General features: G+C 35.9%; 1 protein-coding gene across 1 annotated transcript; it reads right to left on the bottom strand.

Annotated features, from left to right (window-relative positions):
* Positions 1-17,104: 17,104 nt before the first annotated feature.
* LOC136387914 (olfactory receptor 5B12-like) lies at positions 17,105-18,052 on the bottom strand. Its single transcript, XM_066360023.1, has one exon. The coding sequence runs from the start codon at positions 18,050-18,052 to the stop codon at positions 17,105-17,107; it is 948 nt and encodes a 315-aa protein (XP_066216120.1).
* Between the last annotated feature and the right edge of the window lie 1,702 nt (positions 18,053-19,754).

The raw sequence follows: 19,754 nt of genomic DNA, 5'->3' as shown, positions 1-19,754 counted from the left end.
CCAGAAAAAGAACTGAGTGAGATGGAAATAACCGAAGTACCAGGTGCGGAGTTTAAAATAATGATTATTAAAATGCTCAAAGATCTTAGAGCAACAATAATGGACACAATGAGCACATACATAAAGAGATAACAAGCATCAAAAAGGACATTGAAAAAATAAAGAAAAACTAGTCAGAAATGACAAATATCAGACCAGAAATAAAGACTACACTAGAAACAATTAAAGCAGAGTGGATGAAGCAGAGAATCGAATCAGTGATTTAGAAGACAAGATAAACAAAAACATGAAAGTGGATCAGCAAAAAGAAAGGAGGCTTTAAAAGTCTGAGGAAACACTAAGAGAGCTCTGTGACAACCTAGAGAAACAACATCCACATCATAGGTGTTCCTGAAGAAGAAGAGAAAGAACAAGAGATAGAAACCTTGTTTGAAGAAATCATAGCTGAAAACTTTCCTAAATTGATGCAGGAAAAAGTCACACAAGTTCAAGAAGCACAGAGAGCCTGACCTGTGGTGGTGCAGTGGATCAAGTGTCACCCTGGAATTCTGAGGTCACCGGTTCAAAACCCTGGGTTTCCCTAGTTAAAGAACAAATGGGAGTTGATGCTTCCTGCTCCTCCCCCCTCCTCTCTCTCTCTCTCTCTCTCTCTGTGTGTGTGTCTCTCTTCTCTAAAATGAATAAATAAATAATTAATTTAAAAAAAGAAGTACAGAGAATTCCATTAAAGAGAGAACCAAAGAAATCTAAACCAACACACATCATAATTAAAATACCAAAGCTAAGAGATAAAAAAGAATACTACCAGCTGCTAGAGAAAAGCAGTCAATCACTTGCAAAGGAGCCCCCATAAGAATGACATCCAACTTCTCAACAAAAACACTTGAGGCCAGAAGGGAATGACAAGAAATATTCAAAGTAATGCAGAACAAGAGCCTAAAGCCAAGACTTCTTTATCCAGCAAGGCTATCATTTAAAATTGAAGGAGAAATAAAAAACTTCCCAGACAAAAAAATTCAAGAAATTTATTACAACCAAACCAATGCTGCAAGAAATGTTAAGGGACCTGTTGTAAACAGAACAAAGAGGAAAAAGAATATAATAAAAGAGAAATGTAGAATTAAAGAATAAAATGTCAATAAACAATTACATATCAATAATAAACTTAAATTTAAATGGATTAAATGATCCAATCAAAATATATAGGGTAGCTGTGTGGATAAAAAAACAAGACCCATACATATGCTGCCTACAAGAGACACACCTCAAAACAAAAGATACACATAGACTGAAGGTAAAAGGATGGAAAAAAATATTTCATGTAAATGGAAATAAAAGAAGCTGGTGTAGCAATATTTATATCTGACAAAATAGACATTAAAACAGACTATAGTGAGGGATAAAGAAGGTCACTACATAATGATACAGGGAGAAATCCAACAGGAAGATATTAACCATAATAAATATCTATGCATCTAATATAGGAGCACCTAAATATATAAAGCAGATTTTGATGAACATAAAGGGAAAGATCAACAGCAATACTATAATAGTAGGGGAATTTAATACCCCACTAACATTACTAGATAAATCCTCAAGAAAGAAAATGAACAAAGAAACAGCAGACTTAAAGGACACACTAGATCAACTGAATTTAATAGATATCTTCAAAACATTTTACCCTAAAGCAGAAGAATATACATTCTTTTGAAGTGCTCATGGTACATTCTCTAGAATAGACCACATGTTAGGGCACAAATGTGGTATCAACAAATTTAAGAAGATTGAAATCATATCAAGCATCTTCTCAGAACACAATGGCATGAAACTAAAAATCAACCACAACAGAAAAACTGAAAAATACTCAAACATTTAAAAACTAAATAGCATGTTATTAAATAACCAATGGGTTAACAATGAGATCAAAGAAGAAATAAAAGAATCCTAGAAATAAATGATAATGAGCATACAACAACTCAAAATTTATGGGACACAGCAAAAACAGTACTGATAGCAAAGTTCAAGTGCATTACAGGCACACCTTAAGAAGCTAGAAAAGCTCAAATAGATAACTTGACCCTACATCTAAAAGAACTAGAAAAAGAACAGCAAGTAAAGCCCAGAGGTAGTTAAAGAAAGGAAATAATAAAGATCAGAGTAGAGATAAATGACATACAGGCAAAAAAACAATATAGAAGATCAATGAAATCAAGAGCTGGGACTACATCAGACTAAAAAGTTTTTGCTCAGCAAGAGAAACTGACAACAAAATAAACAGACAGCCAACTAAATGGGAAATGATATTTTCAAACAACAGCTCAGATAAGGGCCTAATATCCAAAATATACAAAGAACTCATAAAACTCAACAACAAACAAACAAACAATCCAATAAAAAAAATGGGAAGAGGACATGAACAGACACTTCTCCCAGGAAGAAATACAAATGGCCAACAGATATATGAAAAGATGCTAATCTTCATTAGTTATCAAAGAAATGCAAATCAAAACTAAAATGAGACACCACCTCACACCTGTTATCTTAGCTATTATCAACAAGACAGGTAATAGCAAATGTTGGAGAGGCTGTGAAGAAAAAGGAACCCTCATTCACTGTTCCTTTACATACTGGTGGGAATGTAAAGTAGTACAACCATTATGGAAGAAAGTATGGTGGTTCCTCAAAAAACTGAAAATAGAACTACCTTATGACCCAGCAATCCCTCTACTGGGTATATACCCCCAAAACTCAGAAACATTGATACGTAAAGACACATGTAGCCCCATGTTCATTGCAGCATTGTTCACAGTGGCCAAGACATGGAAACAATCAAAAAGCCCGTCAATAGATGACTGGATAAAGAAGATGTGGAACATATACAGTATGGAATACTACTCAGCCATAAGAAATGATGACATCAGATCATTTACAACAAAATGATGGGATCTTGATAATATTATATGGAGTGAAATAAGTAAATTAGAAAAAACCAAGAACTACATGATTCTATACATTGGTGGGACATAAAAACTAGACTAAGAGACATGGACAAGAGTGTGGTGGTTAACCGGTGTGGGGGGCAGGGGGACGCAGGAGGAAAGGAGGAGAAGGGGAGGGGGAGGGGCACAAAGAAAACTAGATAGAGGGTGACAGAGGAAAATCTGACTTTGGGTTATGGGTATGCAACATAATTGAATGACAAGATAACCTTGACATGTTTTCTTTGAATATATGTACCCTGATTTATTGATGTCACCTCATTAACATTAATAAAATTTATTTATAAAATAATTTAATAAATCAGTTAATTAATGAAGCTCCAGTGGACATGTTTCTTCCTTGCACTCCTTGCTTCATCATTTTGATCAGTACTCAACTATTAATCTATTATAGTTAGTTAGTTATTTATTCAGAATATATACTACACAAGAGGAGTCACTTTCTCCACTTAACTAAGAACTTCATTTCAAATGCATAAATTACAACCTGGTTTATACTAAATTCTCAATAAATTTTCATTACATGAATTCATTAATTAATTAAATTTTGAGTCTAGCCATTAATATATTTGAACCACTGATATTTATTTATTTATTTATTTATTGAGAATATATACTACACAAGAGGAGTCACTTTCTCTACTTAACTAAGAACTTTATATTCAATGCATAAATTGCAACCTACTTTATACTAAATTCATTTTTTTTCTTTTAATAATTTTATTTTTTAATGGGGTGACATCAATAAATCAGGATACATATATACAAAGATAACATGTCCAGGTTATCTTGTCGTTCAATTATGTTGCATACCCATCACCCAAAGTCAGATTGGCCTCTGTCACCTTCTATCTAGTTTTCTTTGTGCCCCTCTCCCTCCCCCTTTCACTCTCCCTCTCCCCCCTCCCCTCGTAACCACCACACTCTTATCAATGTCTCTTAGTCTCACTTTTATGTCCCACCTACATATGGAATAATGCAGTTCCTGGTTTTTTCTGATTTACTTATTTCACTTCGTATAATGTTATCAAGATCCCACCATTTTGCTGTAAATGATCCGATATCATCATTTCTTATGGCTGAGTAGTATTCCATAGTGTATATGTGCCACATCTTCTTTATCCAGTCTTCTATTGAAGGGCTTTTTGGTTGTTTCCATGTCTTGGCCACTGTGAACAATGCTGCAATGAACATGGGGTTACATGTGTCTTTATGTATCAATGTTTCTGCGTTTTGGGGGTATATACCCAGTAGAGGGATTGCTGGGTCATAAGGTAGTTCTATTTTCAGTTTTTTGAGGAACCACCATACTTTCTTCCATAATGGTTGTACTACTTTACATTCCCACCAACAGTGAATGAGGGTTCCTTTTTCTCCACAGCCTCACCAACATTTGCTATTACCTGTCTTGTTAATAATAGCTCATCTAACAGGTGTGAGGTGGTATCTCATTGCAGTTTTGATTTGCATTTCTCTAATAACTAAAGAAGATGAGCATCTTTTCATATATCTGTTGGCCATTTGTATTTCTTCCTGGGAGAAGTGTCTGTTCATGTCCTCTTCCCATTTTTTTATTGGATTGTTTGTTTGTTTGTTGTTGAGTTTTATGAGTTCTTTGTATATTTTGGATATTAGGCCCTTATCTGAGCTGTTGTTTGAAAATATCATTTCCCATTTAGTTGGCTGTCTGTTTATTTTGTTATCAGTTTCTCTTGCTGAGCAAAAACTTCTTAGTCTGATGTAGTCCCATTCATTAATTTTTGCCTTCACTTCTCTAGCCTTTGGAGTCAAATTCATAAAATTCTCTTTCAAACCCAAGTCCATGAGTTTAGTACCTATGTCTTCTTCTATGTAGTTAATTGTTTCCCGTCTTATGTTTAGATCTTTGATCATTTTGAGTTCATTTTTGTACAGGGGGACAAACTGTAGTCCAGTTTCATTCTTTTGCATGTGGCTTTCCAGTTTTCTCAGCACCATTTATTGAAGAGGCTTTCTTTTCTCCATTGTGTGTTGTTGGCCCCTTTATCAAAAATTATTTGACTATATATACGTGGTTTTATTTCTGGGTTTTCTATTCTGTTCCATTGGTCTAAGTGTCTATTTTTCTGCCAATACCATGCTGTTTTGATTTTCATGGCCCTATAATATAGTTTGAAGTCAGGTATTGTAATGCCTCCAGCTTCATTCTTTTTCTTTAGGATTGCTTTGGCTATTCGAGGTTTTTTATAGTTCCATATAAATCTGATGATTTTTTTGCTCCAATTCTTTAAAAAATGTCATTGGAATTTTGATGGGAATTGCATTAAATTTGTATATTGCTTTGGGTAATATGGCCATCTTGATTATATTTATTCTTCCTAACCAAGAACAAGGAATATTCTTCCATCTCATTATATCTTTTTTGATTTCCCTTAACAATGGTTTATAGTTTTCATTATATAACTCCTTTACATTCTTTGTTATGTTTATTCCTAGGTATTTTATTTTTTTTGTTGCAATCATGAAAGGGATTATTCTTTTGAGTTCATTCTCAAATGTTTCACTGTTGGCATATAGAAAGGCTATTGACTTCTGTATGTTAATTTTGTATCCTGCAACCTTACTGTATTGGCTTATTGTTTCTAGTAGTCTTTTTGTGGATTCTTTGGGGTTTTTAATGTATACGATCATATCATCTGCGAAAAGTGATACCTTTAGTTCTTCTTTTCCGATATGGATGCTTTTTATTTCTTTGTCATGTCTGATTGCTCTGGCTAAAACCTCTAGTACCACATTAAATAAGAGTGGAGAGAGTGGACAACCCTGTCTTGTTCCTGATTTAAGGGGGAAAGCCTTCAGTTTAGTGCCATTTAATATGATGTTAGCTGATAGTTTATCATATATGGCCTCTATTATGTTGAGATATTTTTCTTCTATACCCATTTTATTGAGAGTCTTAAAAATAAAATTGTGTTGTATTTTATCGAAAGCCTTTTCTGTGTCTATTGATAAGATCATGTGGTTTTTGTTCTTTGTTTTGTTGATATGGTGTATTACGTTAACCGTTTTACGTATGTTGAACCATCCTTGAGATTCTGGGTGAATCCCACTTGGTCATGATGTATTATTTTTTTAATATGTTGTTGTATTCGATTTGCTAGTATTTTGTTTAGTATTTTAGCATCTGTATTCATTAGAGATATTGGTCTGTAGTTTTCTTTTTTTGTGCCATCCTTGCCTGGTTTTGGTATGAGGGTTATGTTGGCCTCATAAAATGTGTTTGGAAGTATTGCTTCTTCTTCAATTTTTTGGAAGACTTTGAGTAGAATAGGAACCAAGTGTTCTTTGAAGGTTTGATAAAATTCGCTGGTATAGCCGTCTGGGCCTGGACTTTTATTTTGGGGGAGGTTTCTAATGGTTTTTTCTATTTCTTCTCTACTAATAGGTCTGTATAGACTTTCTGCTTCTTCTTGACTCAGTCTGGGAAGGTTGTATTGTTCTAGGAATTTATCCATTTTTTCTAAGTTTTTGAATTTAGTGGCATAAACTTTTTCATAGTATTCTACAATAATTCTTTATATATCTACAGTGTCCGTGGTGATTGCTCCTCTTTCATTTTGGATTTTGTTTATATGAGTTCTTTCTCTTTTTTCCTTGGTAAGTCTTGCCAAGGGTTTGTCAATTTTGTTGGTCTTTTCAAAGAACCAGCTCCTTGTTCTATTTTTTTTCTATAGTTTTTCTGTTCTCTATTTCGTTTATTTCTGCTCTGATTTTTATTATCTCCTTTCTTCGGCTGGTTTTGGGTTGTCTTTGTTCTTCTTTTTCTAGTTCCTTAAGGTGTGAAGTTAAGTGGTTCACTTGGGCTCTCTCTTGTTTGTTCATATATGCCTGAAGTGATATGAACTTCCCTCTTATCACTGCTTTTGCTGCATCCCATAGATTCTGATATGTCGTATTTTCATTTTCATTTGTCTGTATATATCTTTTGATCTCTGCAATTATTTCTTCTTTGACCCATTCATTTTTTAAAAGTATGTTGTTTAGTTTCCACATTTTTGTGGGATTTTTTTTCTCTTTTTTGCAGTTGAATTCTAGTTTCAAGGATTTATGATCAGAAAATATGCTCGGTACAATTTCGACTTTTCTGAATTTGCTGATGTTGTTTTTGTGGCCCAACATATGGTCAATTCTTGAGAATGATCCATGTACACTGGAGAAAAATGTATACTCAGTCACTTTGGGATGAAATGTCCTGTAGATGTCTATCATATCCAGGTGCTCTAGTGTTTTGTTTAAGGCCACTATGTCTTTGTTGATTCTCTGTTTGGATGACGGATCTAGAGCCATCAGCGGTGTATTGAGGTCTCCAAGTATGATTGTATTTTTGTCAGTTTTAGTTTTAAGGTCAATAAGTAGCTGTCTTATATATTTTGGTGCTCCTTGGTTTGGTGCATATATATTAAGAATTGTTATGTCTTCTTGATTCAGTGTCCCCTTAGCCATTATGAAATGGCCATTTTTGTCTCTGAGTGCTTTTGCTCTCTTGTAATCAGCATTATCAGAAATGAGTATTGCTACACCTGCTTTTTTTTTGGCTGTTATTTGCTTGGAGTATTGTTTTCCAGCCTTTCACTTTGAATTTGTTTTTATCCTTGTTACTTAGATGAGTTCCTTGTAGGCAGCATACAGTTGGATTTTCTTTTTTAATCCATTCTGCTACTCTGTGCCTTTTTATTGGTGAGTTTAATCTGTTTACATTTAGTGCAATTATTGACACTTGTAAGTTCCCTATTGCCATTTTATAGATTGCTTTCTGTTAGTTTTGTGTCTTGTTTGATCCTTCTCTTTCATTTTTCTATCTTTTGTTTTTATTTGGTTGTATTCCATACATCTTTCCTCTGTTGCTATCTTTTTTAAGTCATGTGCTTCTGTGGTGGTTTTTTCCATGGTGGTTATCTTTAAGTAATGAAAAGGGTTTCTACCCTGTTCATTGTATCGCTCTATTTTGTGAGTACTTTTGCACTCCATCATCCTTTGCTACTGTTAATGTCCATCCTCTCTTCCTCCTTTCTTTTTGTTGTTGTCACGCTTTAAATTTGGTTTTATTGTGTTCTTCTTGGAGGTTTTACTTGTGGCTTTGTTTTTTTGTTTTGCTCTTTGTATCTGATTGGAGAACCCCCTTTAGTAATTCCTGGAGTGGGGGTTTTCTGATGATAAATTCCCTCATCTTTTCTGTATCTGTGAATGTTTTTATTTCTCCTTCATATTTGAAGGATAGCTTTGATGGGTATAGTATTCATGGCTGAAAGTTTCCCTCTTTCAGGACTTTAAATATTGGGGTCCACTCTCTTCTAGCTTGTAGAGTTTTTGTTGAGAAATCGGATGATAATCTAATGGGCCTTCCTTTATATGTTGTATTCTTCTTTTCCCTGGCTGCCTTGAGAATTTTTTCTTTGCCGTTGGTTTGTGCCAATTTCATTATGATGTGACTTGGAGTAGGTTTGTTGGGGTTAAGAAAACTCAGAGTTCTGTTTGCTTCTTGAATTTGAGGCTTTAGTTCTTTCCACAGGCTTGGGAAGTTCTCATCTATTATTTGTTTGAGTATGTTCTCCATTCCATTTTCTCTCTCTTCTCTCTCTGATATATCAAATACTTATTATTCTTATGTTATTCTTTTTGATGGAGTCAGATAATTCCTGTAGGGCTATCTCATTTTTTTTTAATTTTTGAGTCTCTTTCTTCTTCTCTCTGTTGTGCCTCAAGTTGCTTGTCTTCTATTTCACTAATCCTACCTTCTATCTGGCCTGTTCTATTAGCTAAGCTTGTTACCTCGTTTTTCAGCTCGTGAATTGAGTTTTTCATCTCTGTTTGATTTGTTTTTATAGTTTCAATTTCCTTGGAAATATATTCTTTGTGTTCATTGAGTTGTTTTCTGAGCTCCCTAAATTGCCTTTCTGTGTTTTCTTGTATATCTCTGAGTATTTTTAGGATTTCTATTTTAAATTCTCTGTTGTTTAATGCTAAGGTTTCCAATATATTAAATTTTTCTCCATAGATTTTTCCTCATCTATCTGTGTTACCTCTCTTTCTTTTGTATCCATGATATTCGATTTTCTCTTCCTTAATGGCATCTGAGGGTCATTTTGGTGATAGTATTAATGAGATTTAATAAAGAATAAAAAGTTAAAAAAATAAAAAACAGTTGTTTGTTTAAAAAATTAATAATTAAATAAAGAAAATTAAAATAAAATAAAAATTAAAAAAAGAAAATTATTTCACCCCCCTTTTTTCCTCTCCTCTCCTCTCCCCTCTTTCTTGAGAAAATTTTGTGGTGAACTGTGAATTATATTGTACTAAATAGAACAAACGATGCCTGTATTGAAGGGCCTGAATTGGGGAGAAGTAATAAAGGGGCAAAAAGAAAGAAAAAAAAAAAACAGAAAAAGAGGCGGTATGGACCCACAAAAAGCAAATAAGGAAAAAATTTGGGTCAAGAATAAAATGATTTGCTTTTAGGTGTTGGTTGACTAAGAGTTATGATTAGAGGAATAAGAGGGAAACAGGAAAATGGGGGGACAAATTAAAAAATTACTAATGTAGTTAGTGGAACAAGAACTAGATAAAATGGAGAGCCAGAGATGGGAGCACTGCTAGTGAGTTAAAATGGTGAAGTAAAACCCCCCCAAAATGCCACAAATATAAGTTTGAGTCCCACATAAGATAATTTGTTCGTTATTGAGGTTTGAATGGGAGGGCATGTAAAGGAGAAAGGAACAAACTAATATAGAGGGAGAAAAGAAAGAGAGAGAGAAAAAAAGAGGGAACCACTAAAAGAAGAAAGAAGAAAAAAGAGGAGAGAGAGAGAGAGAGAGAGTTAAGTGTTTTGGAGTGCAGCCCTCATAGAGAGAAAGGAAGAGGAAAGAAAAGATAATAAGAGATGTAACACTTATGGGTAGTGTAGTTCAAGGAGAGGAGAGAGTAAGACCAGTAGATAGTTAAACGACCAAATTGGAGGAGGAAAAAAAAAATCAAGAATGAAGATAAGAGAAACAAACAAACAAATATAATAAAATGGGATAGGTTATAAAGTCTGCAGATTATTCTTGATTTTGAGAGGTTATCTTCTTGCTTTTTCTTTTCTCTTCCTCTTCCTGGTTGGTGACTCTGTACCCCAGGGTCTGCCCCTTTGGCACGCTCATGTAGAGGTTTGCAGTTGATAAGTCTCTATGGTGATGTCATGTATTGTGCTTCAGTCTCATTGGCAGTCAAGGCTCATTAGCATTTCTAAGCTCCGACAGTGAGAGAGTCCGTGTTCCTGGAGCCTCTCTCCTAGTCTTTCCTTCCTCAATTAGTAGCCTGATAATTTAGCTATGGGGTTGTTGCTGCCTCTGTCTGGATAGTAAGAGGCTCAAAGAGCTGGCAACTCCCCCCTCTATTCCCACTCAGCACAGGGCTCTGGGTAAGGCTCAGTCAGTCAGAGCTGCTAGCATAATCAGGTGGGGCTTCCACTCACACAAAGACCTCTGGCTCTGCCACTCTGTCCGGTATCACGGGCAGGCGCCCACTCCTGGGGTGCTTGGAGGAAACTCTCGCTCACTATCTGTGTGCAGACCAGGATATCAGGCCGGAAGTCTCACCCTCTGAGCGTAACCCCCGCCCACACAGAAAAGTTCCAGTGTTGGAATTGGCTCTCACTCCCTCCCTGTGTGCGGCTTTTTCAGGGAGCTGGGGTGGCCCAGAGATTCTGCTTTCGGCCCACACAAAGGCCTCTGACTCTGCCTCTCTGTAGGATAACACGGGCGCCCACTGCTGAGGCACTCGGAGGAATCTCTCGCCCACTATCTGTGCACGTCGACCAGGAGATCGGGGAAAATGGCTGCCCCACTTGTTTTTCTTTGTCTGGGTTTCATGCAAGTGTTAGCTTATATTGCCTTGGTTGCCACAGGCAGTTTTTCCTCGGCTTGGATCTCCATGCCACAGCCTGGTTCGGCTGTTTTTGCTGTGGCCTGGATCTATTCACCCCCTTTGCCCACCTCAGTTTCTATATTCTCAGTTCCCAGTGAAAGCAGCCCTATCTAGGTTAGTGAGGAAAGCGGAGCATTTCTTACTCCCTATTTCCTTCGGGGTTTGATTATATATTTAGCCAATTTTTCACTCGACCATACCTTCGGGTGTATTGCAAAACATCTGGAGGCTCCAAGGATAGGTTTTTCTGTTTCTGGTTGAAGATCTTGTTGAGGTTTGGGGGAGATTTATCAGTATCGCTTTCTACCGCGCCATTACTCTGACGTCATCTCTATACTAAATTCTTAATAAATTTTCATTAAATGAATGAATGAATTAATTAAAATTTGAGTATAGCAGTCAATATATTTGAACCACTGATAATTATATTAATTTGTTAGCTATTATAGAATTCTTTAGAAAAGAATTTTAGAGCATTTTATGAAACATGGCTAGTTTTTTTTTTTATAGTTTAACTCACTATTTGTATTTCCCACTTTTTGATAAATTAATATTTTGGAAACCACACTATCAAATGGATCATATCAAGCCATCCTAATTCTTTTATGCTACCATTTTTCATTAAGTGGAAAATAATACAGGATAAATTTTATTTAGTTAATCATAAAGAGACAAATTACCTGGTTCAAGTTAAAAAATACCTTAATAAGTAATGTTTACTCACTTAATGCAAATGATTCTAAACAGACAAGTTTTATGTACTTTTCTCCCAATTTTTCTCTTTTATTAATATCTTTATCATATTACATTTGTCCAAACTAAGAAACAAACTATCCTTAGTTTTTAACGTATGTTTTGCTACATTTCTATTATCTAAAATTTCAATTATTTATTCAGATTATTATTTTTTAACTAAGGCCATTTTGGTCTTCCAGAATCCAATCCACAATACAACATGGTACATATTTGTCATATCGCTTTAGTCTTCTCTGATTTGTGGCAATTTCTCAGTCTTTTCTTATTTTTCATTACCTTAATAGATATTTTGTGGAATGCCTTTCAATTTGTATTTCTTTGAATTTATTGTCACTGTAATATAGAGGTTGTAGGGTTTTGTTTTTCTTTTTTTACAAAATAATTATTTATTTTTAATTTATTGTGATGACACGGTTTGCCAAGCTATACAGGTTTCAAGTGTACAACTCAATATAACACCATCTACACTCCACATTGTGCACCCTCCTACCCAAGCAGTCTCCTTTCATCCCCATCCTCCCCTTTTTCCTCCTCCTTCTACCTACACCTCACCTTTTCTCTGGCTATTGCCAACTTGTTGGCCATATCTATATGTTATGCATATATGTTTTTTGACTAATCCTTTCACCTTCATTTATCCAGTCCCCTCATGCCCCTCCTCTATAAGTTCTGAGAAAGAATAAAAAGTGAACTTATCATCATGTTCTCTCAGCAGATACATGTTACCAACAGAATTTGATTAGTTAAACGAGATGATCATGTAAACTTTTGCCAAGTTCTTTAATGTAATCCTACCTTTCCCCCCACCCTGCCCCACATGCTTAATCTATACTTTAGAAGTGAGTCACCAAGTTCAGCACACACTTAAGGTAGAAGGGACTACATTCTACCTCTTAGGGGAAATCTATATAAATTACTTACAATTTCACTATTTAGTAAATGCAAATCAAAACTACAATGAGATACCACCTCACACATGCTAAATGGTTATTATCAAAAAGACAAATAATAACAAGTGTTGGAGAGATTGTGGAGGAAAAGGACCCTCACTCACTTCTTGTGGGAATGCAAACTGGTACTGCCACTATGGAAAACAATATGGTGATTCCTCAAAAAATTAAGAATAAATTACCATATTACCAATAACCCTTCTTCCAAAAAAATTCAAACTGTTTATTTCAAAGATATATGTATCCCTATATTCACTGCAGCATTATTCATGATGGCCAAGACACAAAATATCCACAGTGTCCTGTGATAGATGATTAGATAAAGAAGATGTGGTGCATATTATATATACAGTGGAATACTTACTATTCAGCCATAAGAAAAGATGAAATATTATCATTTGTAACAATAAGGATGGACCTTCAGAATATCATATTAAGTGAAATAAGTCAATGAGAAAAAGCTAACGATAACCTTATTTCACTCATATGTGGGATATAAAGCTGAAAATCATAGACACAAATCACGGTATTATGCTTACTAGATTGAAAGGGGAAAATAAATAGTAAAGGGGGCCAAATATATGTTGAAGAAGGAAGATAATTTGACTGTGAGTGATGGGCACACAATGTACAATAATATACAGAGGATGTATTATAGAAACATATATTTGAAACCTGTATGATTATATTAACCAATTTCACCTTAATAAATTTTATAAAAAATAAAAATAAAATTTTTCTATAAGGAAGAATTGTTTGTGTGTTTATATCAGAAAACCCAAACCAAGATTGTAAAACAAAGTGTCAAGAATCTTAATGATAGATATCTGCATGAAGCATGGTAAGGGGCACAAAAGAGTTAGTGATCAAGTCTATTTGTACAATCAGAAATAGCTTTGTGAAAGGAAATATGATTGAAATGAAGCTTAAAAAATGATCAAATGTTCTTTTGGTAGATGATCTCAAAGGAAACAGTATAAGCTACTCTGGTAGCTTCCAGAGTCATAAAGCAGTACCTTTTCAAAGTCATGTATTCTGGAAAATGTAATGACATTTAAAAACTTTCTCTCTTTTTTTTTTAATAATTTTATTTTTTTAATGGGGCAACATCGATAAATCAGGATACATATATTCAAGATAACATGTCCAGGTTATCTTGTTGTTCAATTATGTTGCATACCCATCACCCAAAGTCAGATTGGCCTCTGTCACCTTCTATCTAGTTTTCTTTGTGCCCCTCCCCCTCCCCCATTCCCTCTTCCTCTCCCGCCTCCCCCCGTAACCACCACACTCTTATCAATGTCTCTTAGTCTCACTTTTATGTCCCACCTACATATGGAATAATGCAGTTCCTGGTTTTTTCTGATTTACTTATTTCACTTCATATAATGTTATCAAGATCCCACCATTTTGCTGTAAATGATCCGATGTCATCATTTCTTATGGCTGAGTAGTATTCCATAGTGTATATGTGCCACATCTTCTTTATCCAGTCATCTATTGATGGGCTTTTTGGTTGTTTCCATGTCCTGGCCACTGTGAACAATGCTGCAATGAACATGGGGTTGCATGTGTCTTTATGTATCAATGTTTCTGAGTTTTGGGGTTATATACCCAGTAGAGGGATTGCTGGGTCATAAGGTAGTTCTATTTTCAGTTTTTTGAGGAACCACCATACTTTCTTCCATAATGGTTGTACTACTTTACATTCCCACCAACAGTGTATGAGGGTTCCTTTTTCTCCACAGCCTCTCCAACATTTGCTATTACCGGTCTTGTTAATAATAGCTAATCTAACAGGTGTGAGGTGGTATCTCATTGCAGTTTTGATTTGCATTTCTCTAATAACTAAAGAAGATGAGCATCTTTGCATATATCTCTTGGCCATTTGTATTTCTTCCTGGGAGAAGTTTCTGTTCATGTCCTCTTCCCATTTTTTTTATTGGATTGTTTGTTTGTTTGTTGTTGAGTTTTATGAGTTCTTTGTATATTTTGGATATTAGGCCCTTATCTGAGCTGTTGTTTGAAAATATCATTTCCCATTTAGTTTGCTGTCTGTTTATTTTGTTATCAGTTTCTCTTGCTGAGCAAAAACTTCTTAGTCTGATGTAGTCCCATTCATTAATTTTTGCCTTCACTTCTCTTGCCTTTGGAGTCAAATTCAGAAAACGCTCTTTCAAACCCAGGTCTATGAGTTTAGTACCTATGTCTTCTTCTATGTACTTTATTGTAAAAACTTTCTCTTAATGAATGGATACTTGACACAATAAGGACCAAATAATCTACTTTCATCATTAATTTATTCAACATATTATTTTCAAGCTGTGCATTCAATCAACTTATACATTGTGTTCTTACTACACATCAAGCCCTGAAAAGGCAATAGAGAAAAAATACTGACAAGATCTTATCTTCATAGAGTTTACAACTTTATGAGGGAGAGAGACAAGATAAACAACTAAATGCAGTAATAAAAGTGTTATTAGTGCTATAAAATGATCAGAGATTTGCAAAAGAAACAAAAAGAGGAGAAAGAGATGCTTAGACTAAGTACATAGCATTAGAAATGAACACAAAACATACTCTAGTAACATGGTCTGCATGCAAATAAAGTTGAAATAGCACACTGGGTAATATGATGTTGAGTAAGGAAAAGGAAGAGCTCAAAAATGATCCCACATCACTGGGTTAGTGTTGTTACCATTTACAGATACAGCAACCACTAAGTTATAAATATGTCTAGAGGCAAAAAATGAGAGTTTGGACTTAAGATGCTTCAGAAATAATAAGATGGATATAAAAAAGTAGATATTATTAGGTACCTGGTCTTCAGCAGAGAAGTCTGGATGCTATACATTTAATTTATTAAACAAATGTTTATTGAGTAGCAACTATGGGTGAGGCCCTGTTCTAAGATTAGTGGATAAAAAATAGTTGAAAATTCATATTTTCCCTCAGCTCAGGTTAAAGAGAAAAGAGATTGATAATACAATAAATAGATAGTTAAATATATGCAGTAAGTCAGATGGTAGTGAGTTTAAAAGAAAAAAAAATAACATCCTTTTCTAAAAGACTCTAACAAGAAAGTAGTCGAATACATTTCAGGGGCCACAGTGATAATAAAGGAACTTATAACCTCAATTTGATTTAATAATATACCAACATAGGAGGAGTTTAGCTACCTGGGTTCTATTCACAAGTTTCCATTTGAGAGTTGTATGACCTGAGCAGTTTTCTCAACATCACCGCATATGTGAATACAATATTATTGGAAGAAATGTTAGAGCACTTGAGAGCCTGGAGTTGGGACTGCTCTAGAAAACAATAACGGACGCTCATGGAAAGTTGGAAGTTGCAGTCTGTATGTATAAAAATTTAGTACACATTTTTTTTTCATTTATAGAACTAAGGTATCAACTTTGATCATTTTTAATGTTTCTTCCAGATCTACAATTTGATTAGACTAACTTTTCTTGTCAACTGTGGATATTCTTACTTGAATTATGGTCCACAGATCCTTAAATAATTCTGAATCAGGTTGGTGATGACCACCTACCTAAAAGGGCAAAATGTTAGCTTTAAATTCTTGTAATTATTGGGCTAGTCTGACTTTACCACAAGAGTGAGGCTTGAATTATTTTCTCTTTGATGAACCTATATGGCCACTTCATCTTCTCATTTTCTTTCCTCATTACAAACTCTTGGAGTAAAATCATCACGCTGTAAGAATGCTGGCCTGAAAATATTATAAAAGAAAAGTCACCCAATCTCTGGAAGATAAAAGATCACGTGAAGCAAAGATAGAGAAGCCAGAATTAATATGCAGAAATGTGAGTAAGGCCATCTTGAAACTTTCATCCCAGTTGACTATGCAGAAGATATGCAACCCCATGAGTGATCCCATGTGAAAGCAGCAACATACCTGCCCTTAGAATTATAAGAAATAAAAGCTGTTGTTTTAAGGCCCTGGCCGGTTGGCTCAGTGGTAGAGCGTCGGCCTGGCATGCAGAAGTCCTGGGTTCAATTCTCAGCCAGGGCACACAGGGTAAGCGCCCATCTGCTTCTCCACCCCTCCCCCTCTCCTTCCTCTCTGTCTCTTTCTTCCCCTCCCGCAGCGAGGCTCCATTGGAGCAAGGATGGCCCGGGTGCTGGGGATGGCTCCTTGGCCTCTGCCCCAGGCACTAGAGTGGCTCTGGTCGCAACAGAGTGACACCCCGGAGGGGCAGAGCATCGCCCCCTGGTGGGCAGAGCATCGCCCCTGGTGGGCGTGCCAGGTGGATCCCGGTCGGGCGCATGCGGGAGTCTGTCTGACTGTCTCTCCCCGTTTCCAGCTTCAGAAAAATACAAAAAAAAAAAAAAAAGCTGTTGTTTTAAGCCACTAAGTTTTGTGATAGTCAGGTGCATAGGAATAGACAACTGATCAACTACACAGATGTATAATCTCTCTAACTAAAACTATGGGATGAATAAAATCTTTATTTTCTTAGTGGCTTTTCTGAAAGCATTATTAACCTCTTTATTTCGTAGACTATAGACAATAGGGTTCAACATGGGGACTATTATTGTATAGAACATAGATGCCATTTGATCAGTGTCCATGGAATGACTGGAACTGGGTTGTAAGTACATGAAGATTATGGTTCCATAGAATATAGTTACAGCAGTGAGATGAGAAGCACAGGTAGAGAAAGCTTTCTTTCGTCCTTCTGCTGAACACATCTTCAGGATGGCAATAAATATGAACAGATAGGAGATCAAGATAACTATTAGGGTAAAAAAGACATTGAAAGCAGACAAGATAAAGACCACAATCTCATTTATGTAGGTAGCAGAGCAAGAAAGAGCCAAGACTGGAGGGATGTCACAGAAAAAGTGATGGACCACATTAGAATGGCAGAAGGAGAGGCAGAAGGTAAACCCAGTGTGGATGGTGGATTCAACCAAGCCGAAGACATAGCAGACCATGGTCATTTGAACGCACACTGTGGTGGTCACAGTGCTGGTGTAATGTAAGGGTTTACACACTGCTGAATGACGATCATAAGCCATGACAGCTAGTAAGAAACAGTCTGCAATGGCAAAAGCCACAAAGAAGAACATCTGAGCAACACATCCCCCATAGGAGATGACTTTATCCCCTGTAAGGAACCCTGCCATCACCTTGGGAGTAATAGCAGAGGAGTAAACACAATCCACCAGAGATAGGTTACTGAGGAAAAAATACATGGGAGTGTGGAGACAAGAGTCCAACACAATTAATGTGATCATCCCAAGATTTCCCATGAGAGTGATGATATAGATGAGAGTGAATATTATGAAGAGGGGGACCTGTAGTTCTGGGGTGTCCGTCAGTCCCAAGAGTCTAAATTCATTCACTTCAGTGTTGTTCTGCATAGAGACCATTTTGTAATTGTGTTTCACCTGTCAAAACATGAGAGGCAAAAAGGATAAATTACTACTTGTGCATGGGAAATGATTCACAACCTGCCCACGTCATCCAGATGACATGAGCACACCATAGCCCCATTACCAGTGCAGGGTTCCCACTAACTAAGAGACTGGCATCTCTTGACCTTCATCTTTTGATTTGTAAGGGTGTGCACATATTTGTTAGTGTCTGACCTCAGTCAGGTATTCCAAATGCCCTTATCTTCAAAATGTCTATTGCTTATTTTCATTTTGCTTGAAAGTTTCTGCTACCTGTATCAATTACTCTGTTATTCCTGAGCCACGTAACACTCATATTAACTAAGCACTTACCACGTGCCAGGCAGTCTGAGAGGAATAATTAGTACCTTATTTAATCTCCCAACTGTCCTATTAGATAAATACCTGAGAAAAATGATATCTCACTGTCTATTTGGATGTGCGGTACTGTGAAGATTGTCATTTAAGCTATTGTGATCCAACTGAGATCTAAGGAAAAGGATAGTTTCCCTTTCACTCCTCAGAGAAAACTCTCCCCCCTTAAAAGAAAAGCCAAAAAGTATTAAAGTCTCAAAACAGTGACTATTCAAATAATACATTGTACAGCCTATCTCTTGCTTCATCCTCTTGAGGAGAGAAGCAGAGAATGGAGGAAAACTCCCATTCTTGTTCTATCCCCCTGTAAAAGCAACATGTGTTCCTGAGCTTGAATTTCTTCATCTGAATAAAAAAAGTGAACATTGTGTTTCCTACTTCTACTATTTTTCAAAATTCTTACAATAATTTCAAAGGTATTTTGAAAGACTTAGAGAGGTGTCATTTTGTGACAAAGAACATGGTCTCTGGGATCATTCAAATTCTGGCATTCCTACCTGCCAGGTGGGCAACCTTGGGCAAGTCACAACTTTTCTGTGCCTCAGTTTAAAACAAGGATGATAATAATAGCACCTTGCAAAGATGTTTGGAGAATTTAATGAGTTGACATGTTTAAGTCACTCAAAATAGTGCTTAATACAGAGTTAGCATGCAATAAAACATGGTTTATTATTATTAAATAAATGTTATAATCAATAGTAGTTGTAGTAGTATATAACATGGTTAAAAGAAATTAACAAAAGAGACCTAACAAAATTATTGGAATCCTATTATAAAGAAACTTCTGCAGGTGATTGACCTCATAACATAAATTCAAATTTGTTTAAATAAGCATACTATTTTTACAAATGTTAACAAGATGTTGGGGGCTGAGCTTTAAGGACAACTACAATACAAATTTTGTATGCCTACTTCCATGGCAAGGCTTCTGCAAGAGGAGTCTATTGAAGGCTGTACCAATTATTTCATCGAACTGTATAATCTCATTATAAAATAGTCTTCAATTTTTAGAATTCAGACTAAATATCTGGTCCAGTCTGAAAAAGCCTTCAACAAAGGACCCTTTGATGCCAGAATTATTCAGTCTTGTGCTCTTTCCTTCACACTCCACATGTAACCCATGAGCACATCTTGTTATCTCTACCTCCAAATGTATCCCAAATTCATTCACTTGTCACTACCTCCAGTGTGACTACTCCAGGCCAAGCCATCCTTTGGGGCATACCTGGTAAGAATTGAGGCCCAGAATGGGTCATTGTGAAACTTAAAGAAACCTGAGGTGAGAGGAAAACATGGTTATTTA

Source organism: Saccopteryx leptura, chromosome 1 (assembly GCF_036850995.1).
Source record: "Saccopteryx leptura isolate mSacLep1 chromosome 1, mSacLep1_pri_phased_curated, whole genome shotgun sequence".
Taxonomy (NCBI): domain Eukaryota; kingdom Metazoa; phylum Chordata; class Mammalia; order Chiroptera; family Emballonuridae; genus Saccopteryx; species Saccopteryx leptura.
The sequence above is the reverse complement of the archived record's forward strand: the minus strand, read 5'-3'. Positions and strand labels throughout refer to the sequence as shown.

Coding starts and splice junctions, on each gene's coding strand:
- LOC136387914 (XM_066360023.1), bottom strand. CDS start 18,052: ATGGTCTCTATGCAGAACAACACTGAAGTGAATGAATTTAGACTCTTG.